This window comes from Ornithodoros turicata, chromosome 6 (genome assembly GCF_037126465.1).
Source record: "Ornithodoros turicata isolate Travis chromosome 6, ASM3712646v1, whole genome shotgun sequence".
In the NCBI taxonomy this organism is placed as follows: domain Eukaryota; kingdom Metazoa; phylum Arthropoda; class Arachnida; order Ixodida; family Argasidae; genus Ornithodoros; species Ornithodoros turicata.
Genome location: NC_088206.1, coordinates 4,881,453 through 4,902,833, shown reverse-complemented (window position 1 = coordinate 4,902,833; position 21,381 = coordinate 4,881,453). Strand labels below are relative to the sequence as shown.

At 45.6% G+C, this 21,381-nt stretch overlaps 5 protein-coding genes across 12 annotated transcripts in view; 2 read left to right on the top strand and 3 right to left on the bottom strand.

Annotated features, from left to right (window-relative positions):
• The first annotated feature begins 119 nt into the window (after window positions 1-119).
• On the top strand, window positions 120-1,298 carry LOC135398910 (voltage-dependent anion-selective channel protein 2-like). The gene has a single exon (XM_064630463.1). The coding sequence runs from the start codon at window positions 232-234 to the stop codon at window positions 1,084-1,086; it is 855 nt and encodes a 284-aa protein (XP_064486533.1). The 5' UTR covers window positions 120-231; the 3' UTR covers window positions 1,087-1,298.
• Window positions 1,299-1,848: 550 nt separating this feature from the next.
• On the bottom strand, window positions 1,849-6,742 carry LOC135398908 (serine--tRNA ligase, cytoplasmic-like). Its single transcript, XM_064630461.1, has 11 exons — window positions 6,512-6,742; window positions 6,343-6,413; window positions 5,954-6,037; window positions 5,698-5,856; window positions 5,492-5,632; window positions 5,151-5,306; window positions 4,878-5,091; window positions 3,910-4,035; window positions 3,641-3,798; window positions 2,890-3,019; window positions 1,849-2,059 (listed from the first exon to the last, which is right to left on the bottom strand). The coding sequence occupies exons 1-11, from the start codon at window positions 6,645-6,647 to the stop codon at window positions 1,938-1,940; spliced, it is 1,497 nt and encodes a 498-aa protein (XP_064486531.1). The 5' UTR covers window positions 6,648-6,742; the 3' UTR covers window positions 1,849-1,937.
• Window positions 6,743-6,745: 3 nt separating this feature from the next.
• LOC135398909 (deaminated glutathione amidase-like) lies at window positions 6,746-10,070 on the top strand. Its single transcript, XM_064630462.1, has 10 exons — window positions 6,746-6,852; window positions 7,006-7,208; window positions 7,274-7,429; window positions 7,580-7,777; window positions 7,857-7,967; window positions 8,039-8,140; window positions 8,738-9,032; window positions 9,108-9,253; window positions 9,748-9,846; window positions 9,904-10,070. Exons 1-10 carry the CDS (start codon window positions 6,849-6,851, stop codon window positions 9,991-9,993), a joined length of 1,404 nt encoding a protein of 467 aa, XP_064486532.1. The 5' UTR covers window positions 6,746-6,848; the 3' UTR covers window positions 9,994-10,070.
• Window positions 10,071-10,804: 734 nt separating this feature from the next.
• LOC135398906 (uncharacterized) lies at window positions 10,805-16,266 on the bottom strand. The gene is made up of 7 exons (XM_064630459.1): window positions 16,042-16,266; window positions 14,346-14,546; window positions 13,879-14,042; window positions 13,297-13,440; window positions 13,092-13,238; window positions 11,618-11,860; window positions 10,805-11,138 (listed from the first exon to the last, which is right to left on the bottom strand). Exons 1-7 carry the CDS (start codon window positions 16,158-16,160, stop codon window positions 10,849-10,851), a joined length of 1,308 nt encoding a protein of 435 aa, XP_064486529.1. The 5' UTR covers window positions 16,161-16,266; the 3' UTR covers window positions 10,805-10,848.
• Window positions 16,267-17,547: 1,281 nt separating this feature from the next.
• LOC135398902 (adenosylhomocysteinase-like 1) overlaps window positions 17,548-21,381 on the bottom strand; it is a 133,803-nt gene continuing 129,969 nt past the window's right edge. For all 8 annotated transcript variants that reach the window (XM_064630451.1, XM_064630450.1, XM_064630455.1 and 5 more), the window contains 5 exons: window positions 21,282-21,376; window positions 21,090-21,188; window positions 20,861-21,008; window positions 20,440-20,560; window positions 17,548-19,164 (listed from right to left, as the gene is read on the bottom strand). In XM_064630451.1, the coding sequence (XP_064486521.1) occupies window positions 19,158-19,164; window positions 20,440-20,560; window positions 20,861-21,008; window positions 21,090-21,188; window positions 21,282-21,376 (470 nt within the window). In that variant the 3' untranslated portion in view covers window positions 17,548-19,157. The remainder of the gene's footprint in view (window positions 19,165-20,439; window positions 20,561-20,860; window positions 21,009-21,089; window positions 21,189-21,281; window positions 21,377-21,381) is intronic.

Sequence of the window (21,381 nt, the reverse complement as noted above, 5' to 3'; positions counted from 1 at the left end):
TCTAACAAAGATGAATGTACTACTTTTCAATGTGTGAAATAAAGTATATGTAGCTTATTGCAGTCAGACGGACAGCGCTACCGGCGCTACAAGCAGTCCCTGTGCCGCTAGGCCTGGCCTTGAGCATCGGTGATTTTCCTTCTCCGCCACGGTGCGAACAGGCGACGGCGTGCTCTTCCATCTTCTCAGTTAACCCTAATTTCCGAGTCGGGCGTACAATCTCATAAAACGATGTCTCCGCCGTGCTTTGCTGACCTCGGAAAACAGGCTCGCGACCTGTTCAGCAAGAACTACCACTTCGGAGTCGTCAAGCTCGACTGCAAGACCACCGCCAAGAACGGTCTGGAGTTCACCGTCAGCGGGACTAGCCTCAATGACACCGGCAAGGTGAATGCCTCACTTGAATCCAAATACAAGGTTTCAGAGTACGGCTTAACGCTAAAGGAGAAATGGAACACCGATAACACTCTTTTCACCGAAGTTTCCTCGGAGAACAAACTAGCGAAGGGTCTGAAGCTGTCTTGCAACGGCTCTTTCGCCCCGGAGACCGGCAAGAAGTCCGGCACTCTGAAAACTGCCTACCAGCTCGACAACCTTCACGTGAACGGCGACGTCGATTTGGGGGTCGGTGGAGCGGTTCTCCACGGAGCAGGCGTTCTTCACTATCAGGGCTGGCTGGCCGGTGGCCAGTTATCGTACGATGTGAACAAGAGTCGTTTAACGAAGACGTGCCTCGCCCTTGGTTACCAGGCTGGCGACTTCGTCCTCCACAGCAGCGTCAACGACGGTCAGGAGTTCGGTGGAAGCCTCTATCAGAAGGTGAACGATAAACTTCAGACCGGCGTTACCCTTTCGTGGCAAGCCGGCACGAACGCAACCCGATTTGGTTTGGGCTGCGTCTACAACGTGGACGACGAGACCTCGGTTCGTGCAAAGGTGAACAACGGCGGTCAAGTGGGCCTGGGCTTCACACACAGATTGAGGCCAGGATTCAGCCTCACCCTTTCCACCCTTGTGGACGGGAAGAACTTCAACCAGGGAGGACACAAGTTGGGACTTGGTCTTGACCTGGAAGCGCTTCAATAGGTCATTGGCAGAATTACATACCACCACTTCTTCTCACTTTGGAGCATAGCTTTGTCTGTTTGTCTCGTCCTTTAGAGCAATTTTTTTAAGTGTATCCGGAAGAGAGTAGTAGTCGAGTAAGAGACGGAGGCTGTTTTTTCTTCATGTTAGAAACTTTTTTTTTTATTTACGAATTGGAAGTTTTGAGCTAAATAAAGCTGTATTGTGAAGGAGACCTTGTTTGTGCAGTTGCTCACAAAGTATGGGGGAATCGGGGGAAAAAAAAAAGTGATGCAATATTGCAAAATGGAAGAGAGGGTTGCCTTTCCCAGGGACTCTTAAGGACATATAATTCATAAAATTGCCCAGGGAGCATAATTGAGTAAACACCACCTCTGGCCTGTTCCCATTGATGCTTATGGTATTGTTTCCTGTACTGTAAGATGCTCAAAACTGACTGTGCAGTTTTAGTTGTAAACTGAACAAAGCCAAGAAAAACTTGTTGAAACTGGTAATAGTGCCAAGACTAGTTTTGAATTTCTTCCCACAGTATTGTTTAGAAATGCTAAGCTCTCCAATGAACAGTAAGAATACATGAATCCTGATGAAAGCATGTAGGCACTGCCTGAGCTGTAAAGAATGTTCTCAACCAATCCCTCTTTTCATGCCTCGAGTCAAACACAACCAACATCAATCACAAATCTGTCGAGGAAGTCGTCCTAGGCAAGCAGCAGCGAGTCTTTATTCTTCGGCTGACAAGTAAGACAGTCGAGTACGTATACATCCTCAAACATACTTTTAATTTCAGTATCGTGCAGCTGCAAAGAGGTGTTAAGAAGCAACATCATCAGTGTGAAATTCTCACAATTAACTCAGCCCTGTGTTTGTGCCCCATCCTTGATTTTCTCCATCCCTTCCTTGTGCTTCCTCTGTTTTTTCGTCTCCGCCTCCTCGATTGGTGCCGGCTTCACGAAGGGGATTTCGTCCCTGTACACTACAAAAGCACATAGAAAACATTTTGCTCTAGCAACTTATGATGTTTCGAACAGGTGTTCCTCTTGTGATATCTTAAAGGAATAAATGTGGTGTGTCATGCTAAGGGCACAACACTATGAACCCAAATTGTTTCAAAAGACAAAAATATGGTGGAGACTGTTTATAGTCACTGAGATGTTTGTGGAATGTTGCTGAATCATGACTATAAATCATTATGACTATAACTGCATAGACTACATTAGGATTAAGTAGAGTAAAACTCTTCACCTAGTATTGAACTCTACCCAGTGCAACTACAAACAGCCTCCAGCAGGGGTGGATCTGGGGAAGCTACCAGAGGAAGCCCCACTTAAAAAAAAAAAAAAAAAGGATTGTTTTAGAACATCCCCGGACTTTGGGATGTGAAAAACGGCCGGGATATCGCGGATCCCAACACTAGTCGTGACGTATAAGAGTCATCGTATGTCGAAAAAAGTACCAATTTGGGCCTGTTGGTCACACATGATAAACACAGGACATGTCCGTCCTGTTTTGTTCTTAGTGTTTTTAGCGCTGGTTTCAGCGATTTTATCATCGTATGTCATCGACTCCAGCGACCAGCATCGAGAAGGGTCGTTGAGAGTAATTTTCAGGCCTCTTTCTAAAGTTAAAAAACTGTTTCAAAAACCGTTCTTATATTTCAATGCCTCCCCTAGAAGAGGGATGACTGCCATTGGACCACTTTCACTTTAGCTAAATTAACGACACTTCTCTCCAAACCCTCTCAAAGGGAAAGAGAAACCTTTGTTTCGTGCACCACATTGTGACGATGCTCCGATAGTGCCCTACCTTCAGGCATAAATGGCTTCAGCACTTCAGGAACCTGAACTCCAGTCTCCGTCTGGAAGTTCTCCAAGATGGCGCAGATGACCCTCGTAGTAGCACACATGGTGGCGTTTAACATGTGCACATACTCCACCTGAAATCAGACACAGCGACAAAACTACACGGAACTGGTATTGGGATAGGTGGCCATCCTTCGAGAACCTTGCATGAGCACCGGCGAGGTGACCTTTTACATTTCACTCTCCAACCCCGGTCCCAGTCATGCCTCGGCAAAACTCACTCACGAGCATGCTCATTCGTGCTCGATGAGACGAGCGAGTTGAGCATAAGTGATCAATTGGAGAGCCGAGCAAGAAGTGAGTGAGCAAAGAAGGAGCTGAGCTGGAGATGGGCGGGCAGGAGTCACAAGTGGCAACCTCTGCTCCCAGTGCACGATGAGAAAAGTGGAGAGGGGCAACGTTTCCTAGAGTTTGAGGTACACACAAAACGAAGGGGACAACGCAAGACTCGTGTTGCCCTCTTCATTTTGTGTGTTCCTCTAACTCAAGGAAATGTTACCTCCCTTTACAGTAGACCAGCTCGCTTGCACCATTCTAATTTGCTCGTCAGAAAAGCAAAACCTACAAACTTTTCCAAAAGTACTCAACACAACACCTTTGCTAAGCATGTAAGGGGTTCCAGCTAGAGTTTCTAGACAATCTCGATGGTTGTAGAGCTATTTCCCCTGCGGGATATGACACACTGCGCTGCCAACCTGTGCATTCATCTTCTTCGTCTGTCCAAAGCGGACTAGTAGTCGCCTCGCCTGGTAGTCGAGGCAGTTTGAACAAGAAACCAACTCCCGAAAAGCCCCCGAACCCGGAAACCAGGCCTCGATGTCGTACTTCTTGGCTGCGGCATGATTCAGGGCTCCTGGTAAGGGAACAAGGGTGCACATTTTGCATGTAATGCACTCAAGCTTTTTTTTTTTTATAAAGTCAGACATTATGGATTTTCTTTTTGACATTTGTACCGCTGACATACCTGACACAATGCTGACCACTCTGTAAGGGATGCCGAGGACCTTACAGAAGTCTTCCGCATTGTTCAGCATCTCTTCAAACATCTCCCACGACTTGTTGTCGTGAGGCGATGTTAGGCAGAACTGCTCTACCTGCAGAGACAGGGTGTCCGAGAAGAAACATTTTGTCTTTCAGTCTTTCCAGACAAACAGTCTTTCCCCAAGACTTGATGAACTACAACTGCAGAACTGGTTCGTCATTACTGGTGTGCTGGACTTTCACCCCTGCTACAACTGCGCAAGGACAGTACCACTTAAAGTAGCACAGAAGTCATTTTTAACACCCAGTTTTCTTCCTATAAAACTGTTAAGTAGGCCAGTAAGATGCACCATGCGAAGTAATTTACACCACAGAGTCATAATTATCGCGGAAACTGAATTTAAAATACGCCGCAAAAAGCGACCGTGCGCAACGGTGGTGAAGAGCAGTACCAGCCTGTGATCTGCCTGGAACCTCGCGCTGACGCTATAAGGAGAACGGTCGCTGATTGGCCTAGAGAAATGCTGTCTGCTCCGGCTGTTCGGGGTTCTGAAAAAGCCTTTCTCCTGTCTCGGTAATGCCTCGGCCGCTCCTTCTATCCCCAATTCTCCGGGAGAACTGGCAAAACAGGTTTACGGCGGCAAAGCGACAAGGCGCTGACCCCCACTGATCGGCGAATCAGAACGAGTTCTCCTTATACCGTCATCGGTGACGTGGCATCACACCTCCTCATCCTCATTATAGCTGGAGTGGCGAGTTAAGGGTGAACGTGCGGAGCTACGTTTATGCGAGTTTTTTTCTGGGAAACAAATTGCACACATCAAAACCTTTCGCGCTACTCGGTATAATGACACACACACTTTCATCAGATGTCTTAATCTGAAATTTTTTTGGATGGCCCTCTGTACTCCTTCAAGAGTACAAGTGCCTTACGCATCAACAGAAACCCACTTGCCTTTTCGAACTGGTGGACGCGGAAGATGCCGCGCGTGTCCCTTCCGTGCGACCCAACTTCTTGCCTAAAACAGGAGGAGATGCCGGCGTAGCGAATGGGAAGCGTCTCGGGCGAGAGCCACTCGTCCCTGTGGTAAGCTGCTATCGGCTGCTCCGAGGTGGCGATGAGGTACTTCTCGTCCTCTCCTGCTTTGTCCCCCTTTCCTACTACCTGACATAGAGAGTCGCCTTTTAAACCGATCGGGTGAGGAGAATACCTGCTGGGGATACCTTGTAGAGCTCCTCGTCAAACTGGGCGAGTTGTGCCACTTCTTGCATTACTTCTTTTCGCATGAAGAAAGGAACGTAGAGAGGGGAGTACCCCTTCTTGTGCAACATCTGAAGGGCCAGTTGTATCAACGCTTGCTCCAGGAAAACTGCTGCTTTCTGAAAATGGATGCACATGGGCAGATGTGCGCGTCGATGATCTCGCTCACTCGCACCCAAGTAGCTTGCATGCAAGAGGGAATCGCGGCCTGATCATGGATGCGAGCGATCCAGATCCAGTGCCAGTGCGAACAAGGTGTAATTTGGTGCAAGAACAACCGCGGTCTTAAAAAAAAAAAGCTTACCGTGAGATAGTATCCACGGCCACCCGCCGTTACGGCACCCCTCTCGCCGTCCATACCGTCCACCATGACTATGAGGTCCACGTGCGAGTACTTCTTCCGACTTTCCACGTCTCCGTGCGTGCGTATTACGGCATTCTCATCCTGAAAGACATCCTCGTCAGTTTCAATTTGCAAGGAACACACGGGACAGTCGATCACGACCGTACCTCATTGTCGGAGACAACGCACGATTCGTGCAGCCAGTTTCCAACTTCCCTCAACGCTTCGTTGCGCTCTCTCTGTAATCTCTCCAGGTCTTCGTTGCAGCGCACGATGGCTTCATCGATGAGAACTCGCACTCGTTTGATTTGGTTGACGGTCAGACCCTGCGAGTAATTTTATTTTCGATTTTTTACGGTCAAGTTGTGGTCTGCGTTTGGCAGATGCATCTTCTATGTGCTAGGAGTCACCGGATGCAAATACCTGAAGGATATCTGACGTGAGTTCACTGAGGCCACTGACTACATCCTCTGGGAGGTTATCTCCCTCTCCAGCATGTTCCTTGTTCTGTAACAGTTATGCACGGAGAAATATGACTCAGCATCAAAATGTTTGACGACAACGTGCAATAACGATGATAATAACGTTATTTTTATGCGTACGCCGTATCGCGTGTTTATCTTGTTCGACAGAGATAAGCCAGCAGGGACATCAATACGAATAATAAACATAACACCGCCCCGTTACCGAATGACAACAACATGGGCATATGCTTTTCGTGTGCTACTTCCCTGCGAGATGTAATGCAACTACCCTGCCGAGAAACTCCGCAAAGTATTCTGATGCAATCAAGAACCGAAACCATGCTGTACCTTCATTTTCTGCCCTATTTCTTTGCTGCACAAGTTCTTCAGCTTGTTCCAGTTGTCTAACTGGTGCCTCACTGCGCAAAGAAGTGGCAAGTGTTACTACACGTCCGCAACAAAACTGAAAAGCAGAAACGCTTTACTCGAGAAACTCCAGACTAGTCGTAGTACTCACGTTTCCTCCATACAGTGTCTGACTCAACAACTTTGTCGACAAGACCTACATCTTTAAAACGTTTCTTTTGGTTCTCTCGAATCTTATCGGGGTCACCTCCTTTATCGGCACGAAACAGTTCGAGATCGAGGACCATTTTTAGTGAATAAACACCGACTTTCACCGACAACGTGTAAGTATCCTAACGCAACGGCGTGCAAACTCAAACGTCAAGTCAACTACAAGCGCCGCCGGACATGACGTCATCTGTCACGTGTCCATGTTATTGCCCGGCGCGAGTTTGTGCATTTGTACCTCAGTGGACTTCGTATGACTCGGATGAAGAAATATTTCGATAATGGGTGTGTATTTATGGGGTCACTTGCTCGACGTTCAATTAGTGTATGAAAATACAAGTAATTTTCGCCACTGGTGCACTGTTAAGCCGTAAAACATAAGTAAAACCACGATAATACGAGAACACTGCCTCAAATGTTTTCGTTTTCTTCATCCAGTTCCTGTGCACGGTTTACTACGTCAAGCTAGGATAGATTGTTCACGTTCTTGGCATTTTACATTCTCGAAGAAGATGCTGAGTTCATCAACTGCTCGGAAACCTTTGGTTGCCGTCTGCCAATTCACAGCGACAGCTGATAAAGATGCAAATTTCAAAGTGTGCTCCGAGCTTATATCCGAAGCCAAACGGAGAGGAGCGCAGGTACATGACAAGTTGATGTGACGTGATACATTAGAAGTAACCAAACTCTGTGTATCTATCTCCAGGTAGTATTTTTACCAGAGGCCACAGACTTCTTAGCAGAGAGCAAAGTGCAAGCCCAGGAAATGGCAGAGCCATTGGACGGGCCTATTTTGACGAAGTATAAAAATCTTGCGAAAGAACTGGGGATTTGGATATCGATAGGAAGCCTTCATGTGAAGGTGAGCACAATGGAAGCACATACAGAGTCTAGTATGGATTTTGGCTTTTGAAAAGACCTTCAGGGTACAGCTCTATGCTGTTTCTATGCAGAAAGCTACATACTGAATAATCTGAATTAACCTTTTTTTGGAATGCCTTTCATCTCTTAGGCACCAGACGGTAGGAAGGTACAGAACACGCACGTTCTGCTAAACAATAGCGGCAGCACGGTGAGCACTTACAGCAAGTGTCACTTGTTCGACGTTGACATTCCTGGATTTCGCGTCAAAGAATCTGAATACACAGCTCCGGGAAAGGAGCTGCCAAGCCCAGCAGCCACACCCGTTGGGAAGGTCGGACTTGGCATTGTATCCTTCATTATTATCTTATAGATTGCCGTTTATTTAATGGCACACGCTGCTTTGTTCCTTGACAAAACTGATTCAGTGCTACGACGTTCGATTTCCAGAGTTCTCTCTGAGCCTTACCAAAATGGGCGCAGATATTCTTACATATCCATCCGCTTTTACCGTGCCCACGGGCATGGCTCATTGGGAGGTTCGTGTTCACAAATGGTTTTAATGCAGGCATTTCTGATATGCAATTTTATGTGTTCTGCATTCCTGTAGTCCCTACTTCGTGCAAGAGCAATCGAGAGCCAGTGCTATGTGGTTGCTGCAGCACAAGTTGGCAAGCATAACCCAAAAAGGGCTTCTTACGGGCATGCCATGGTTAGTATTGCACCGATCTCTGAAACAGATATTGCTCATGGCATAAATGCAAGTGAACTACATACTGAAAAAGCCTGAATGTGGACACACAGAAAAATGACAAGACACAAACGAATCAAAGAGTCGACACAAATGGGTCTGTTGTGTCCTGTCGCCGTTTTAATGCGATTAGCATTGGAAGGCTCAAGTCGAAGGAAAAATAGCGGTGTTGGTGTGTGGACATCACGAGAAATGAGAAGGAAAGACGAAAAAAGATGACTAGGACAAAGATACTATCACAGGAACAGCTTGAACGAAAATGGTGGGAAACGACACGCAAGTTATGCGAGTTATCGAGGGCTTCTGCTACAAAGAGAAAGGGAGGAAAGAAAAGGAACAAAAAAAAAGAAGAGAAAGAAGGAAGTACAAGAACGAACCAGAGAATCCACCAATGAATTTTCCTAAAGTTTATTTCCCAGATTCAGGCTTTTTCAGTATGCATTGCAGTGAAGTTTGTCCGTTAGTCTTGAAAGAAACGATTGGACGAGGGTGCGTCGAGGAATGGTTCAGAGAGATAATCCGGAACAGTCGACCAAGTTGCGATGAACACTATTCCAGGTGGTCGATCCTTGGGGCTGCGTGACGGCTCAGTGTTCCGACACGGTGGGCATCGTCACGGCAGAAATCGACGCGACGGTGATCGGAAAAGTTCGCCAGGGCATCCCGGTCTGGAATCATCGACGACCCGACCTCTACGGGAACCTCTCGCCCTTGGCCGCGAGATGTCAGCCCACGGGTATAGATGCGACACCGAAGTACCAGTTCGGACAAGTGGCCTTACGTTCCTCCTTCCTGTTCTGCAAGACGAGCTTATCGATGGCGTTTGTCAACAAGATGCCCGTAGTGCCAGGACGTATCCTCTTGACTGACTGTTTTCTCCCTTCGTGCATACGTTGAACCAGCAGGTTCCTTCACCGATGATTATCAGATGTGCTGGTATGTCCTCTCAGACCTGCACTGAGGCTACGGGACTTGTCAGGCGACGAGGTCGGAGACTTGTTTAGCTTAGTACAGAGAGTCCAGGCAGCCATAGAGAAACATTATTGTAGTAGCTCGTCAACAGTCTCGATACAGGTAAGTCAAACCTGTGGGCTGTACGTAGAATCTGACACTTTTTGGCACGAGCCTTTTTCTCCCGATTATATTGTTGCTCTAAATTTACGTCTGTCAGAATCTGCATACACCTAGTCAGCCATCGTCCATGCGCAATGTATGTGCACCTGTTAAGGTTGCAAGAAATCCCGCTCTACACAAAATGTACCGGCAGGTTTAGTAAGTTTAATCTGGTTCAATGTTGACGAAATGTTGTTAAGCTATTAAGAAATTTTTGTATTAACCTGAAAACTCCCCAATGCATGAGTAGAGCTTTATTTTTCACTACGTTAAGGATAATCGTAATCGATACAGGCCCTAGTTACACATTGTCAACACAAGGGGAAGCGTGTCAGATTATCTTAATGGGGCACGTGGTCATATGGTATTACGGCCAGTGCACGTCTCGCAACGTTTTACGACAGCGTTTAGCTTTGTCAAAGTAAAGACTGGAATTACCAAACTCTTACTTACAGGACGGTCCTGATGCAGGCCGCACGATAGACCACCTTCATGTGCACGTCGTTCCGAGGAGGCCCGGAGATTTTGCGAAGAACGATGACGTCTACATGCAGGTAGCTTCTCCAGAAAAGTCTAACCACTTTGAGCTTACTGACACTATCCCGTTCCAGCTGGAAAAGCACGACAAGGACCCATCGAGGCCCAAAAGAACGGATGAAGAAATGGCAGCCGAAGCAAGACAACTTAGGGCTTATTTTTGATTATTTGTAATACGTCAATCTTCCTCCTTCGAAATATGAATTAAGAATCTTTGGTTTTATTAAATCCACCACATATCTATGGGCTTTGTACGTTACCAGCATGTGCGCTGCTTCCCAAACAGTACAGCCGAGGCACAAAGGAAGTCGGGCAGTAAGAGTGACTGACCTGATTTGTGGCATTTTAGTAGATTTTTCTTCTGTATCTGACAGTGACATGCATCACGGCCATATCATATCAGATCCATGTGGATACAACCAGATAAGACCATAAACAGCGAACAGTTTCATCATGTAGATTTCTTTCCTATGAATGCAGCGTTCATGGCAGATATACAGTCGACCCTCGATTTATGAACCTTTTATTTATGAATTCCCTCGTTTTATGAACACTAGCACGAGGAACCAAACTTTTTCATAATGAATGGAATTTCTGGGAACCAACTAGGAGTTGCCCAGCGTTTTTGCCCTCAATTAATGAACGGATCGTTCCGAGGCCAACAAAAACCTTCAAAGGGATTATTCGTGGTCTTATGAATGACGCCTGAACAGACAAAACGTTTTCCAGGTACTCCAGTGTTCCAGCAGAAGGCATGGTCGAAAGCAAAATTACACAATATATTGCATTATAAACACAATACCAACTCGGAAATACTGTTCCATTTGCCCATTTGCTCGATAGTACTCACTTAAAGGAATTTTCGATTTATGAATCCCTCGATTTATGAACGATTTTTCGGGGAACTGAGGGTGTTCATAAATAGAGGGTTGACTGTACTCGATATTTATGCAAACACATCTCAAACCCTCTCAGTCTTACGTGAAACAGTGTAAATACTGAGTTTATTCAAACAGTGTTCACATCACCCTACACATGGAACGTTTCTGCTGCATGGGCCTCACCTGCTTTGGCATTACTATCGGCTTTGCAACTTGTGTCCTGCTCGCCCTAGTAAGCAGGCGGGACTCCGAGCTTACGGGTACGTGGCAGTTAGTGTACACTCGAAAGTAAAGCACCACTCGCGTCTTAGGGACGTCCTGTCCGTACGTTGCGTTGACCGACTCCGGGATGGTGAGGTTGATGCTGTACAGCGGTTTCCCAGGATGATAGTCGACTGTCAGGGATTCCGCACATAACACGTCGCCAGCTACAGAAAGAAAACTGCATGCTTTGAATGAGCCCACTGCAGACCTTCGAACATTCATGCGCAAGACTCAATTATTGAAGGTGTCCCGTAGGACATGGCACAATTTTTTAAATTTAATTTATTTTCATTTAATTTTTAATGCGATTGTCACTATAGGCATGCACTATGAGAGAGTTGAAACTTTACACCAACTCCCTCGTTAATTAAAATATTGGCGTGGCACTAGCTAGATTCATCGGCCATCATGAACGTTCCCTCAAACCTCGCTTGCCTATGGTTCTGCAACAGGCGGAGGGGGGCATGTCATTATTTTAATTAAAGAGAAAATTGATTAGCATATCTAAGTAATCGTTAATTTCAAGTAATTTCCCTCAATGTGTACCTCACAGTGGTTTGTCATTTCTATTTTGTTGGTGTGTGGGTGCAAATTCTCTAAAAAAAATGTACCGTGACCTGTTGAACACCCGACAGATACTGACCCATATTTGCTGACCAAAGGCTCATCTTCTCCTTGAGTGCTTGAATAGCGTCTCCCACCTTGACAGGCCGTCCCTGGTCCTGCAGCTGTGGAATGAAGAGACGGTGCGACAGAGCCCTGGGGGTCACCAGTGAACGGAACTCGGGAGCTGTCTCCGGGAACTTTGAGAAGACCAGTCGCACCACCTTGAGGTAGCGCACAAGGGATCGGAACTTCTGAGACAGCGTCGTGCCAGGGGGCGCACCTGTCGATAAACATAAAAGTGATACGGATTAATATATATAAAATATAATATACACGAATGCCGTCAGGGAGCATTACGCGCTTCTGACCTTTCTGGACACAGCCACGGACTTCGATCCTTATTGTGAAAGGGCTCATTATTTATTCATTCCCCACATCACCACCAGTAATGGAGTATAGAGTATCGCCCCCTGGCGATGAAACTCCCCATTCATCATCTTAAAATAAAGTTGTTGTTCTACGAATTTTCGAAGTAACCCGCAAAGAGCAGGTCACGAGCTCTGGAGTCTAAAACCGCGCGTGCGCCTTTCCGGCCTCCGCCTCACGTTGGAAAACTGCCAGCAGCTGTGGTGGGGAGACTGAAATCGATCTTGGGGGAGCAATGTTGCCAGACGGATGCGAAATTGCGCACCCTATTACGTCATACTTTCAAAACTAGAAATTAATATAATACTTCCGCGCTACACGCAGAAGCGATACTACTTTGAGAGAATAGAGCGCGAGGCACGTGGGTTGCAATGGCACAAAATTCGCTGGCGTTTCCTGAAGACACGAGGTTTTAGTCCGTATACCGTGTATTAATTCACACGAGCGACTCTTCCCAGAATACTCCAGCGGAAGATGCGAAAGACATCATAACTTTCTGCTGCCACGTAAGCACGAGATCTCAACGTCATGTATTTTCGTGCTCTTCTAATCATGGGGAATGTCCTGCGATTCAGCCGCAACATATTCCGTAGCAGACGATACGGCCAATGGTGTCGTCTGCGAATTCAAGAACTCACAAATGATTGCAGCTAACTTGGAACTTGTAGACCTGAATCTGTAGACAAAAAGTGCCACACACTTTCCGGAAAATCCGTATTGAGAAATATATGGGACAGTTTTGCGCTTTATTTTAAAGTTTTCCCTACTTAGTACGCGGGGACGATCAATCACTACTAGCAGACGACGGTGGTTCGTCTCCATGACTACGACCACTGAAAGCACGTTCGTGATTGGCTACCGTCGTTGGAAACACGATCCTGATTGGATGACTCTTAGTTGTTACGTCATATCGACGAGTAAGCAGGCTTTCTCTATCTGGGTGGTGTTGGCACTACGCCATTACCGATACCCGTGAGCGCTTTTTCTTTTTTCTTTTCTTCTTCCACTAAAATATTCCGTGGGCGGTGTCGCTCGTGGGAATATGTACACGGTTAGCGGCACCTTAACGAGGAAGGGATACTTACGCAACTTCGCTTTTACGAACAAGGTCTGCACATTGTAGAGCCTGAGTGGACTCGCGTTTTGCAGCCAAATCGATGCTCTTTTCATCACTGCGGGAAGGTCCTCGAAAGTATAGGAGTCGTAGGGCCTCGGAACCACGTCATGAACGCCTGCAAGAGCATCGCTTACGTCACGTGACAGCTGTATTTGTCTGCAAAGCGAGCTCACATATCCTTTCTCTCATTGGCTCCTGCCTGTAGAAGAAAATCCGCAGCGTCCAAACACCGGAGAATCCCGTGGATGGAGAACCCTCGTAAGAGGAACCGCTTTCTTTGTTCTTCACGTCCCTCGACTCCACGTTGATGATTTTTCCTGCGCACGTAGTATTTACCTCATTCCATACGAGTAACATTCTGCATTTAGCGCGTGCTACAAGATGCCCCTGTAAAGCTCTCTTCTCTGCACTATGATGCTGCATGCGACAAAGCCACCTTTAAGGAAAGCCTAGTCATCAGCGTCGCGGTACAGATGGCTGTAGAAAGATACGTACGCAGCCCACAGACTGTAAAAAGGGTGCAATTTGGTGGTATGAACGCAGGAAATTCTCAGTCATGGACAATGCGTCATTATCATGTTGCTCGCATGAGACCCGAGTTTTGTGATCAGATGTGTCTGAGTGCAGCATTCGAACGGCGCACAGAAAATAACGGTGCGTGGTGCCACCTGTGATCTGTGATACTGAACAACACAGGGAAGACATCGTCGACCGTTTTACGGAACCTAGTTCAAAGTGTCTGTCTGAATGTGCACCTGGGATGGGGTTGTCTCCGCGCTCCTGTTCAGCGTTGAAGCGTCCTAGAAGCTGCGGAATGGACTCGTAGACTTTCTGTCCGTCTACTCCAGTGCGGCGTGGTATGAGGTCACGAAACCCGATCTCGCACGGACCCTGGTTTTCTGATGGAAACAGCCAGACGCTGCAAAGAGAACAAAGTTACGTTTAAAAAAAAAAGAAGGAATAGTTCAACTGTACCGAACGCCACCAACCAACCAATTCCCGAAAACCGAGCTTGACACGGATCAATTTTGCACTCCTAAGGTACAATGGGTACCGACCTGTCAGAATACACCGTGGACGTCGCGGCACGGATATTCGATACCTTATTCAGGACAAGAGGTGATCCCTCCGACATATATCAGACCTGGCACCAGAGTTTAATCAGGATGTCCACGGGATATTCGAGAAATGCGTGTATCCGCGTCAGGTACATAGGTCTCACCGTAACCCGTCTCCGTGATACTGGCGGGACTTCGTTACGTCTGTGCAAGACTGTGGTGCAGACTCCGAAGCGCCGGCGTCGTCACCACCGGCAGTGGACGCGTCGTCGCGGTCTTGGAACTTGAACTGCACAGTCTCAAGAGTGACGATACGGTAGCTGCTGAACTGGCGGCACCATTCGTTGGCACGGTCAATGACATCCCTGGGCGGCAAAGTAATGTCATTACTCTCATTGTAGGGAAGGTTCACGGAATATTCTAGCATAGGAAAGGAAGCAGGAAAAAAAAAAAAAAAACTTAACGGAGAGGAGGTTATCTGCTAGCGAAAGAATATCGGGAGTGGCGTAATGCGCACATAGCAGACGACAGCATCGGCCCTGTCGTCTGCTACGGAATATATTGCGACTAGTGATATGTCACGAACTTTTCGCGAACCCAAAGTTCGTAGTCGAACCACATCAGTCGATTCGCGCGGTTCGGAAAACATTCGAATGTCTGGACACATTCGCCACGGTTCGCGAGGGTTCGCAGACTTGACCTTTCTACTCACAAGTTAGAAAAACTTATTGATATAGCTTTTATGAAGCTTTAAAGTACGCGTAGCAAAATATATCAGACATGCTTCCGTGAATTCGAAAAGGCGAAGGACGCGCATGCGCAATGTAGTCGAATCTGAACTTTCTCGAATTTCCCGAATGAAAGTTCGCGAACTTTAACACCTACATGTTCGTGACACCACTACTTGCGACTGATAAACACCTCCTAGATAGCAGAAGGCCTGCGCCCTATGTCACGCACGCACGCGCGCGTGAGCGTAGCGCTGGACGGCGTTTGACACCTATCGGTTGAATTTCTGATGACACATTAGAGCAGGAGCTGAATGCGATTTAGGATTGCTCGAAATGCTGCTTAATTCATCAAACAGACGATTAGAAGTGACAGGAAAATTTTACCGGGTTTCGTTTCCTTTCGCAGGTGTGTGCAAAATTATATCTTTATTTCGACTTCAGTTCTATTTCATGTAACGTAATGAAATATCTCTCCGAGGTGTCATAGCATTCATCAAGACTTGCATAGACCGAACAATATTTGCTGCTATCGTTATGCCTGCCCTAGCTACGTGATAATTATATGCAGATATTTTTGTATCGGTCGGTAAACGTTTCAGGCGCTCCCACATTGCACTGACTGTGCCGTGTTTCAGTGGTCACGTGTGTAGGCAAATGTATACCAGAATGCACTGCGCCGCCAGGTCGGCACATCGCACGCTCACTCCCATCGATGTACCATGGATATACGCTAGGATCAGCATCTCCCTAGTTTAGGGAGATTAGTAGCTCGCCATGAGCTCATATTTTTCACCAAAAATTCTTATCGGGTCCTGCTACGTCACGGAATGACGTCAAGCTCACTCGTTCTCTTACGGGATCGCGGAGGGAGTCGAAGGGAGAGGGAGTGCAGATCAAAGACCTCTCTCGCGCGCTGCAAGTCAACTACGATCGTTGTGAGAACTGATGTTCTGAGGCTGGAACAACATAGAAGGGACAAATACATACAAAGCCTCAATTTGCCTAAGAAATTAACGATGAAAGAACGATCGTTACGATCGTTATTTTTGCGCAATAATGAGCGTTCTTTATCGCGCAAGCTGCCACATTTATAAAAGTGGGGTCTTTACTAGGAACCTTTGTTACATACTCGAGGTCTTGGAACTGAAGCTGTCCCGTGTCCTTGGACCGACGAACCAGGGGCAGAAACTCGTAGTACAGGAGCCCCGGACGTTCCGAGACATCGGGTTCTGTGATGCTGACACTCATGTGTTTCCTCTGTAGTCTTTCGGTGCAGATACCAGTCGCCTGCAGCACAATTCGCGCTCGCGCCACAAGACACGCGCTGCAAACGTCGTCTTTTACGTTTATTAGACGACAGTCCCATCAGGGATCGAACTGTGCCGACATATCGCCAGGCGCGTTTCGCGAGAATATATTACCATAATATTATTCGTCTGCGAATGCTCATCTGTATAGCTACCGGAGGACATCGCAGCAGCAGGATACTTGAATTCATGGGCGGTGTCACATGTATCTGCTGTTTTTTCTTTTTCTTTTTTTTTCTTGAGTGTGGGGGAGGCGGGGAGGTGCATATTAAGCCTTCTTGGTAGCTATTTTGGGGGTAATAGGATGTGGTGATGTGATAAAAAAGGAAAAGGATAAAGGAAAAAAAGCAGGGATGGGCATAAATACATTTTCTGAGTATTTAAATATAAATACAAAATACTTTGTTGAAAGAGGTATTTAAATACTCTGCATAAATACTTTTTGACATGAGTATTTAAATACAAAATATAAATACAGTATTTAAATACCATAACTACTACCATAAATACTTGGAGGAAAATGTCATCTGGAATTACAGAAATAACGATCATAACAAATCAGCAACGAACAATAGCATTTATTTGTTAGATTATTATATTTGTTAGAACAAATGCTTGTATTAAATTTGAGGAAGATGCTTCGTACAACAAGGTAATTGGCTAGTCGCGACGTTGTCCGCAACAACAGTGAAAAACTTGCCATCTAAAATGGTTTGTCGCATCCCCATGGTAGCGCAAACTCTCCCTTCTTGCCAAAAGGTCAAATGCAGGGCAACTTTAAGATATGAGTCAGTATATACTGTATCTAGGAGTATTTACAAAGTATTTAGAAGAATAAATACCCAAAAATTGGTATTTAAGTATAATTACAAATATATTTTTCGAGTCTGTATTTAAATACAAAATATAAATACATGTATTTATATTTGAAATAGTATTTTAATTACAATGTATTTAAATACTGCCCATCCCTGGAAAAAAGGAAGGATAAAATGGGGAGGAAATCCCACTAGGTGAGCCTAACTTACTCAGACAGGGGAGCCACATGCGATGTGATTTTCATGCTATCTGGAGTAAAAGAGACCCGCCCTATACGCGACGAGGCATATTAATCCCACCAGTCACAGCCACATTCCTAGGAATGTAACTTCGTGGTACGCTTTCTTTGAATGGAACTGTCTGCTACTGCTATTCAGTGCAGCAGACAACATTTAGCTGACTAACAGACAGGGAGATCCCACAGCCAGCAACACAATTTTTGCACAATTTTCCACATACAAGTTGCACATTTACGATTACTAGAACTGACCACACAGTTTTCATGCAAGTTTAGAACAAAAAAGAAAACTTTATTATCAAAAACGCTATTGTACATTTGTCCAATAGTTTAGCGACATGACCGGAACCTGAAAACGCATAAAAACAAAAGCTTCTCTTTTCTGCAACCCAGGAGAAACCTCATTGTGAATGAATGCCTCCAATTGGTGTAGACAATAAAGGAGAAACCATTCCTGTGAACAAGAATTACTGACAGTCCTCAACTGCTGAGCATTGACGACAGCACGTGACTATGGGCCTACTAGCAACTATATGGTGTGCACTAACAAATTCGACCTCTTCTAAACACTGATAGGCATATAGTTACGATACTCCTCGGGAATGTAATTCTCGTAGTTATTGTTTATACATTCAGCTCCAACAAAGCAACAAGACTACATACAAACTCTCAAAGAAGCGGTTCGCTAATACGTCAGAAATGCAAAAACTGAAGTCCACAGTCATTAACAGAGCCACAAATATGCATTAAAAAAAAAAGCCCTGTTGGCTTCGACGAGCCCAACTCAATACACAGCAGCGTCAAAGCAAAATGCAATTTTTTAAAAGATGAGATTTCAAAAAAGCGGATGTTACCGTTATCGAGAAAAGCTTGGAAGGGCAGCCAAGCCCCTATGCTATGGCACCAGCTCTGTGTATGTATACTACATTGAACTGCTACTTACTATACACAGCAGATAGAACAATGGCACAGTTCTAAAACGAAACTGATGCAGCAGACAAGCCAGTTATCCTCTCAAAATGTTGCGTTTACTAAAACGCTTTCGACAGTACAGCTAACACTAGATAGTAGGCATCGCAGTGGTTTCTGCACCCGCATATTTTGTCGTTGTCACAGATTGATAAATTTCCAGTGTAATACAGGTGCTAGGATTAAGATGGATGATTAAGATAGGTGGTGATATGAATGGCTTCATGCCGGCAGTGCTGTTATTTGGAATTGTAATCCTTTTTTTTGTTTCCTCAAGTGGCCGATACAAGGCACCACACACATTCATTTAGAGAGGTTTGCGCGCATATTGCAAGAAAACCTGTTTCTTTTTTTTCTTTTTTTGCCTTATCTGAAGATGCAGACTCACATACAAACGTTTGTTACACACAAAAGATCATGATAAGCATCAGGTGCAGAACCGCTGTAGCAATATTACTAGCTTGTCTTCATGAAACACGTACCACCCCCCTGGCACATCCCCAACTAACAGTGGTATATAACAGCGTACCCGGTAAACATGTATATATATTAAGTTGTATCTTGCCCCTAAAAACTCCTAAGAAAAGAAGAACTATATCGTTGAAGGCTGAGAAGGCCATAAGTTTTCTTCTATGACACAATGATTGCATACATATTCGCCACCAGCAGTACACGTGGGCTATGTCTGCTCTATGCAAAAAACATTCGCGAGTGAGATTATTACTGAGACGATTATCGACTGCAAGGCTAGAGATAGGGCTACCCCTTCTATGTACACGTTTTACGCGACCTTGCTTCAAGGCCACACAATACCGTCTGTAGTCCCTCCTGTCCGGCTTGTGTGCTCTTCGCATGCAGAGTGTGGAATGATCATGTGTTCCCTTCTTGTTCTACCACTACAGGATGCCCTGGTTAATACCTGCGAATAAGATTGATTGATTATGTGTTTAATGGCACAAAGGCAACAAAGGCCATAGAGCACCAAAACTATGGTGAGTGTGTCGGAGATGATTATGGGAAAGATGTGAGAGAGAGTGTGTGGTGTGTGTGTGCAAATAAGATCGATTTGATAGTTACGAGCTAGTGGTAATTGTCGGGTATGTAAGAAGCACTGCAGAGCACATACAGAGAAGGGAAAAAAAAAGTCAGGTTAGGAGATATATATTTTTCAAGGATCAGAACCGGAACTGGAACTGCAACGGAAAACCTGAAAGAACCGCTATTTTCTGACGAACCCGAACCGAACCAGAACAATTTTTTGGCTTGTCCTGAACCGAACCGAAACTGAACCGAAAAAAATTCATACGGTTACCGGTTCTGGAATCGGTTCAGAGGTGAAATAATTGTACTACTGACCGACCTTTTTTTTTACTCACCTGAAACGGTTATCTCACATCTTTCTCAACCGGGTACGGGGAGCGTAAGCTCGCTTTCATGTAGCAAAATTACTGCCCATGAACCGGTTAAACCGGGACCAAAAAAGTAACAGTTCCAATCCCTGTAAATGTCCTGACCGCTGACAGCTTTTTTTTGTCTGTGTATGTGCGGGGGGGGGGGGGGGGGTTCTCCCTGAGCGGAACCCTAACCGAACCAATATGCCTGAACCCAAACCCGAACCGGACCGAGAAAAATACTGGTTCCGATCCGATATTTTTTTAACAGAAGACTTGTATACTAAGATGTAGTAAGGAGTATTGAGCAAGAACAATGGAGTGATAACGTTATAGTTGAGCTGTATGACGTGCAGCAATAGGGAAATAGTAACACTGAGTTTCAGGCTAAGAGAAACAGAGCACAAGTAACTATAATATGTGGTCACTGTCATTGCTTGAGGATCTTGTGACAGCACTGCAGTAATGCCCACACTGTGACAATGTAGCATTATTAAATGTAGGGCTGAATAATAGTTACACATTGCTGGTAAATGTGCTAATAACAGCCATGTTGTGAAAATGTACTAGTAAGGGCAAAAGTTGCGGTTGGTAGTGGATGCCGAGTTGACTGATGAAGATGTGACAATCGTGTTGCAGTGACGGTGCTTTTATTATTGACAGCAATGTATGCCATTGCACAAATAGAGGGCTGTCATGCAAGTTTTTAACAAAAAGTGACATGTTTCAATATTGCTTTGTGGAAGAAAAACGATATGCAGCAACTACAATGCGAAACCCAGTAATACGTGAGAAACCTGTACCTGTAGTAGTTTGGCTTAAAGGGCCCTGCTTTGTTCAAGCCCATATACTTTGCCTGTTCGTCAGTCAGTTCAGTCAGGTGAGCGTCGAAGGTCGGCAGGTGCAAGCTGGCAACATATTCGTCTGCACAGGAGCGGTAAATGTAAGATACCCAGGTAGCACAAAAAGTTGCAGCAACGTTGTCTAAATGTCAGCTTGGAACGTTGCTCAGACGTTGCTAATGTCCGCGACTTCAACGTTTATTTGCAACATTACTGCAACATCCATTGTAAACATCACATCAACGTATGCCTCTGTGATGTCCTCTCAACGTAAATATTTGCAACGTCGCAGTCAGGAAGGGTGTCGACACGAATACAGCATTACAACCACTGCGGTAGCTACACTTTTCACGTTTGCAGATAATCTGTTGTTAACGCTTACCCATCTTTTTTGGCAGCAGATACACGTCGCTCTTGTAACGACCAGGAGGGGCGTTGTAGAGCTCAATTAGAGCCAAAGCTTGAGTTGCTGCAGTGATCGACACCACGAAAGAAGGAATACTGGAGCAGCTCAAGTTTACTAAACGCCCCTGCAAAACAAACGCATAATTATTGGTCTCCATGAGCAAGGAGTCGTCATAATAGCCACAGCCGTAGCCAAAAAGACTCACTTCAGCAAGCAGAACAATTCGCTTTCCATCTGGCCAGATTATGTGGTCTACTTGGGAACGCACCCTCTCCCAGGTCAGTTCGGGGGTACGAAGGCTTTGCTGTAAAGCGAAGTCAAAAGGTTACCAGCCATATACCTTATATAGCCATAGCCATAGCCATAGCCATGTACCTATATAACGTGTTCCACATACCACATCAATCTCTGTATTGGAGTGGCCCATGTTGCACACGATACAACTATTTTTCATCTTGTCCATGTGCTCTCGCAGTACTACGTTCTTATTTCCTATA

Excerpts from the sequence above, each read along its gene's own strand:
- LOC135398910 (XM_064630463.1), top strand. The coding sequence starts at position 232 with ATGTCTCCGCCGTGCTTTGCTGACCTCGGAAAACAGGCTCGCGACCTG.
- LOC135398908 (XM_064630461.1), bottom strand. The coding sequence starts at position 6,647 with ATGGTCCTCGATCTCGAACTGTTTCGTGCCGATAAAGGAGGTGACCCC. Across the intron at positions 6,038-6,342 it reads AAATAGGGCAGAAAATGAAG|AACAAGGAACATGCTGGAGA; the intron begins GTACAGCATGGT and ends TAACTGTTACAG. Across the intron at positions 5,633-5,697 it reads GCGTTGTCTCCGACAATGAG|GATGAGAATGCCGTAATACG; the intron begins GTACGGTCGTGA and ends GATGTCTTTCAG.
- LOC135398909 (XM_064630462.1), top strand. Across the intron at positions 7,430-7,579 it reads TAGGAAGCCTTCATGTGAAG|GCACCAGACGGTAGGAAGGT; the intron begins GTGAGCACAATG and ends TTCATCTCTTAG. Across the intron at positions 7,778-7,856 it reads GGAAGGTCGGACTTGGCATT|TGCTACGACGTTCGATTTCC; the intron begins GTATCCTTCATT and ends AAACTGATTCAG.
- LOC135398906 (XM_064630459.1), bottom strand. The coding sequence starts at position 16,160 with ATGAGTGTCAGCATCACAGAACCCGATGTCTCGGAACGTCCGGGGCTC. Across the intron at positions 13,441-13,878 it reads CGGAGACAACCCCATCCCAG|GAAAAATCATCAACGTGGAG; the intron begins GTGCACATTCAG and ends CTACGTGCGCAG. Across the intron at positions 11,861-13,091 it reads GTTCGTAAAAGCGAAGTTGC|GTGCGCCCCCTGGCACGACG; the intron begins GTAAGTATCCCT and ends GTTTATCGACAG.